General features: G+C 49.6%; 1 protein-coding gene across 1 annotated transcript in view; it reads left to right on the top strand.

Moving 5' to 3' along the window:
• FBLIM1 (filamin binding LIM protein 1) overlaps positions 1-1338 on the top strand; it is a 21484-nt gene extending 20146 nt beyond the window's left edge. Inside the window, 1 exon segment of the mRNA XM_026448298.1 lies at positions 1265-1338. Within this exon segment, the coding sequence (XP_026304083.1) occupies positions 1265-1338 (74 nt within the window).
• The last annotated feature ends 4617 nt before the right edge of the window (positions 1339-5955 follow it).

Genomic DNA, 5955 nt, shown 5'->3' with positions numbered 1-5955 from the left:
CTCAAAAAAAAAAAAAAAAAAAGACAGATGAGATGGGTCCCAGCCCCACTGAACACAGTTCTCAATTCAGACAATCTCCAGTGATGCTGGGAAACCAGGTCTCATTACACAGGTCTCTCCACCTGCTCCTGCCAGGAAGAAATAGACATCTCTGCTTATAGCTGCTAGTGCAGTCCCATAGCAACGGGACTGAAATAGCTCAGGAGGTGAACACCAGCCAGCCCGAGTTCTGACAGCTAATTAATTTATGTGGTTGTGGCATGAACGCCTCCCAAGCATGGGTTTCTTTGCTTCTAGGAAATTCGCCCCCGTCTGCAGCATCTGTGAAAATCCCATCATTCCTCGGGATGGGAAAGATGCCTTCAAAATCGAGTGCATGGGAAGAAACTTCCATGAAAATTGCTATAGGTGTGAGGTGAGTAGAGTCCAGGTGATTTAATAATATTCCATCGCTGCATGCCAGGCCCTTGGCTGGGTTGCTTGGACATGGGGACAGGTCAGGGTAGGGGCTGTACTCTCAAATTGCTCACTGTCCGGTAGGAGAAACAAAAGATGCTGGAAATACAACTGTAGTCTATTATCAACTCTTTGCGTTCATGATAAGAAACCAAACTCAAGTTGCTTTCTACAAAAAAGAGAATCTGTTGGCTAATGGTGGTGGGATCACTGATGGTATTGAGTGATGGCATCAGGACATCAGGACTTTCTCCATCTTTCTTTCACTGCAACCTCCGCCTTCTGGGTTCAGCAATTCTCCTGCCTCAGCCTCCCAAGCATCTGGAATTACAGGCATGCACCACCACACCTGGCTAGTTTTTGTATTTTTAGTAGAGATGGGGTTTCACCATGTTGGCCAGGTGGGTCTCAGGTGATCCGTCCACCTCCGCCTCCCAAAGTGCTGGGATTACAGGCATGAGCCAACGCTCCCGGCCTCTTTTCCATCTCTTGGCTCTGCCTTTTTTGTGTGTTTGCTTCATTTTTGCTGCCTGTGGGCTGGCCTTCTCTGTGGGGAGGTGGGGCACAGTGCATGGGCAGAGGTGACCCAGGTTTACATCTCCCCAGCTTAGAAACCCTAGGGGAAAGACAGAGCACATCACATCCAGGGAAGCCAGACAGTCCCTAGAAGGCCTCTAATCACCCCAGCTAGGGTCACATGCCCATTCAGGGCCAGTCACTGTGGCTGGGTGCTAGGATTGATAACCCCTGGGGCCAGGGAGGCAGAACCACATAAAAAAAGAGGGGTTGCCGGGCGCGGTGGCTCAAGCCTGTAATCCCAGCACTTTGGGAGGCCGAGGCGGGCGGATCACGAGGTCAGGAGATCGAGACCATCCTGGCTAACACGGTGAAACCCCGTCTCTACTAAAAATACAAAAAATTAGCTGGGCGAGGTGGTGGGCGCCTGTAGTCCCAGCTACTGGGGAGGCTGAGGCAGGAGAATGGCGTGAACCCAAGAGGCAGAGCTTGCAGTGAGCTGAGATCCGGCCACTGCACTCCAGCCTGGGTGACAGAGCGAGACTCTGTCTCAAAAAAAAAAAAAAAAAAAAAAAAAAGAGGGGTTGCTACAACCGGAGTAAGGGAGAAGAGGATGCTGGACAGATCTACACCACAGTACCTTTTCCAGGTGCCAGGCAAGAGAATGTAGAAATCAGCTTTGGGGGCCTGGTGCAGGGGCTCACATCTGCAATCCCAGCACTTTGGGAAGCTGAGATGGGTGGATTACTTGAGCTAAGGAGTTCAAGACTAGCCTGAGCAACATGGTGAAACCCCATCTTAAAAAAAATAAAATAAAATAAAAAATAAATCAGCGTTGGCATAAAGAAGGCAGTGATGGTCTAACCAGGGTGGTAGAATCAAAGACACTCATGTAGAAAGCAATGCTTGACTGGGCCTTGCAGGACGAGGAGGAGTTTGCCAGATATTCATAGAGGGGAGAAGAAGTCCAGAAAGGGGAAAAGAGCTGTAAAAATCCACAGTAGCATAAGCAAGCCTGAAGAATCAGAAGAAGTGGAAGCTTCTTTTCCTTTTCCTTTTTTTTTTTTGAGATGGAGTTTCACTCGTGTTGCCCAGGCTGGAGTGCAATGGTGCAGTCTCGGCTCACCGCAACCTCCACCTCCTGGGTTCAAGGGATTCTCCTGCCTCAGCCTCCCAAGTAATTGGGATTACAGGCATGCACCACCACACCCAGCTAATTTTTTGTATTTTTAGTAAAGACGTGGTTTCTCCATGTTGGTCAGTCTGGTCTCAAACTCCTGACCTCAGGTGATCTGCCCACCTTGGCCTCCCAAAGTGCTGGGATTACAGGCATGAGCCACTGTGCCCGGCCTTTTTCTTTTTTTTTTTTTTTTGGAGACAGTCTTACTCTCTTGCAGGCTAGAGTGCAGTGGTACGATCTTGGCTTACTGCAACCTCCAGCTCCTTGGTTCAAGCAATTCTCCCTGCTTCAGCCTCCTGAGTAGCTGGGATTACAGGTGCCCGCCACCACGCCCGGCTAATTTTTTTGCTATTTTTTAGTAGAGATGGGATTTCACTCTGTTAGCCAGGATGGTCTCGATCTCATGACCCCGTGATCCGCCCGCCTCAGCCTCCCCAAGTGCTGGGATTACAGGCATGAGCCACTGCGCCCAGCCTTTGTTTTTAATAGAGACAGAGACTGGAGTCAGGCTGGAGTGCGGTAGTATAATCATAGCTCACTGTAGCCTTGAAATTTTGGGCTCAAGCAGTTCTCTCACCTTAGCATCCTGAGTAACTGTAAGTACAGGTGCGCACCACCACACCCAGCTAATTTTTTTTATTTTTTAAATTTTTGTAGAGATGACTTCTCTACAAAAATCTGCCCAGGCTGGTCTTGAACTCCTGGGCTCAAGCGATCCTCTCACCTTGGCCTCCCAAAGTGCTGAGATCACATGCGTGAGCCACTACCTATGGCCTGAAATTCTTAATTTTTTTTTTTTTTTAAGAGACTGAGTCTCACTTTGTTACCCAAGCTGGAGTACAGTGGCACTATCTCAGCTCACTGCAACCTCTGCCTCTCAGGTTCAAGCAACTCTCTTGCCTCAGCCTCCCGAGTAGCTGGAATGACAGGCTCACACTACCGTGCCCAGGTAATTTTTGTATTTTTAGTAGAGACGGGGTTTCGCCATGTTGACCAGGCTGGTGTTAAACTCCTGATCTCAAGTGATCCGCCTGCCTTGGCCTCCCAAAGTGCTGGGTGGCGTGAGCCACCACACCCAGCCAAAATTCTTAATTTCTGAACAAGGGGCCCCACATTTTTATTTTGTCCAAGATCCTACAAATTATGTAGTCAGTCCTGCTGAAGAGGCTCAGAAATCCTCTCCCACCCCTTCTACTGCCGGCTCCTTGTCACTGAAGCTTCTGTCTTCTCCGGTGATGGTGACAAGATGGCAACTTTTATAGGGGGGACCTAAGTGGAGAGCCCCAGAGCAGATCTCTTACGCGATGAGTATTTCGAAACACTTGTTCACTCCCACTTATATAAACAGATACTGGGACCCAGAGACTATTTTCACTGAGGTTGTCAAAGGAGCTGGGTAGAGAAGTTGATAAATTGCTGCGTAATTACATTGTCTTTGTTGGTTATAGTTCAAAGTCCTGCTGATAGCGCATTTTGAAAGCCCAATGAGGAAGTTTAAATGCTGTTAACCCCACCATTGTCCTAATGAGTCCAGCAGTGACTGGCACTTTCCTGAGCCAGGAAGTCAGGAAGCGAATAAACCCCCACAGTGGTCTTGATGACTTGGCCAAGGGTGGTGTAGTAAGTCGGCATTTGGACTCCAGAAGTTATGTCAGAAGATGAGGCTTCTTGACCAGGCACGGTGGCTCATGCTGGTAATCCCAGCACTTCGGGAGGCCCAGGCGGATGGATCACTTGCATTCAGGAGTTCAAGACCAGCCTGGCCAACATGGTGAAACCTGGTTTCTACTAAAAATACAAAAATTAGGCCAGGTACAGTGGCTCACTCCTGTAATCCCAGCACTTTGGGAGGTTGAGGCAGGCGGATCACAAGGTCAAGAGATGGAGACCATCCTGGTCAACATGGTGAAATCCCATCTCTACTAAGAATACAAAAATTACCTGGGTGTGGTGGTGTGTGTCTGTAGTCCCAGCTACTCGGGAAGGTGAGGCAGGAGAATTGCTTGAATCTGGGGGGCAGGGGTTGCAGTGGGCCGAGATTGCACCACTGGGCTCCACACTGGCGACAGAGTAAGACTCCATCTCAAAAAAAAAAAAATTAGCTGGGTATGGTGGCGCACGCCTGCAGTCCCAGCTACTTGGGAGGCTAAGGCAGGAGAATCGCTTGAACCCAGGAGGCAGAGGTTGCAGTGAGCCGAGATTGTGCCACTGCACTCTAGCCATCTACCCTGGGCAATAGAGCAAGATTCCATCTCAAAAAAAAAAAGTGAGGCTCTTGAAACACAGCAGCCTGGAAGGAGTTGAGTGCTGTTACCTAAGAAGAAAATGGGTTTCCATGCACTGCCCACACCCACATCTCACCATTTCTACTTGCTTTGGGGTCCATATTATTTATGACTATTGTTGGAAGGATAACAGTGCTTTTATATATAGGTAGTATTTTTAAATTTATAAAATGCTTTCATTGACATCACCTTGTTTAATCCTAGTGACAGTCTTGTGAGATGGGATTTATTGTCCCCATTAAGATGGGGAAACTGGTGGGGTGCAGTGGCTCACACCTGTGATCCCAGCACTTTGGGAGGCTGAGGCAGGAGGATCACTTGAGCCCAGGAGTTCAAAGCCAGCCTGCACAGTAAGACCTCATCTTACAAAAAATTTGAAAAAATTAGCCAGGCATGGTTGCACCCATCTGTAGTTCCAGCTACTTCGGAAGCTGAGGCAGGAGGATTGCTTGAGCCTGGCAGGTGGAGGCTGCAGTGAGCCATGATCATGCCACTGCACTCTAGCCTGGGTGACAGAGCGAGACCTTATCTTTAAAAAAAAAGGGGGGGGGGGAATAGGCAAACAGTCTCAGAAAACTGGTTCTAGCCATGCTTGTGTGGGCTGGGTTCAGTGAGGTTTCAGCCACCGCACAGCTGCCTTGCAGAGGTTGTGAGACTTGGTGGTAGATGAGGTGTTTTCTCCAGTTGATTCTAATTTGGGAGGGGTCTGACGTGGCCCTCCAGCATGTGTTACAATGCCAAACAGGTGGCACAGATGCTGCAATTGTGTAGCCCGTGGTCCACTTGAGAGACCCAAGTGGCCTTGCAGGGAGGAGACACACAGGAGCACCTCACCCAGCTGACCATGGAGCAAGGCAGATTGCAGACCCTGGTCCCTACGGCATCAGGAGGCCCACCTGTGACCCCAAAGTAGTCCCTATAGGGATTCTTTTTTTCTTTCTTTTGAGACGGACTCTCACCCTGTCTTCCAGGCTTGAGTGCAATGTCATGATCTCAGCAACCTCCGCCTCCCGGGTTCAAACAATTCTCCTGCCTCAGCCTCATGAGTAGCTGGGATTACAAGCACCCGCCACCACGCCCAGCTAATTTTTATATTTTTTGTAGAGGTGGGGTTTCATCATGCTGGCCAGGCTGGTCTTGAACTCCTGACCTCTTGATCCATCCGCCTCGGCCTCCCGAAGTGCTAGGCTTATAGGGGTAAGCCACCGCGCCCGGCCCCCTGTAAGGACTCTTTTGTGGGATCAACGCAGCTTCCAAAGGGTGCCCAGAACCAAGTCTCTGTACAAATTGTCCCCTCGGTTACTCTCCAGCATGTGCCCAGGTGAGGTTTCTGGGGCAGAACAGTGATGTTGGTAGAGTTTGGGCCCTGAGTCCCAGTCCCTGTGTTCCTCATTCTGAAATCCTTTGGTGATTCGAAAAATAGAAAATCCTAATGTTGGCCAGGCACGGTGGCTCACGCCTGTAATCCCAACACTTTGGGAGGCTGAGGCAGGAGGATCACTTGAGCCCAGGAGTTCA

This window comes from Piliocolobus tephrosceles, chromosome 1 (assembly GCF_002776525.5).
Source record: "Piliocolobus tephrosceles isolate RC106 chromosome 1, ASM277652v3, whole genome shotgun sequence".
Lineage (NCBI taxonomy): Eukaryota > Metazoa > Chordata > Mammalia > Primates > Cercopithecidae > Piliocolobus > Piliocolobus tephrosceles.
The sequence above is the reverse complement of the archived record's forward strand: the minus strand, read 5'-3'. Positions and strand labels throughout refer to the sequence as shown.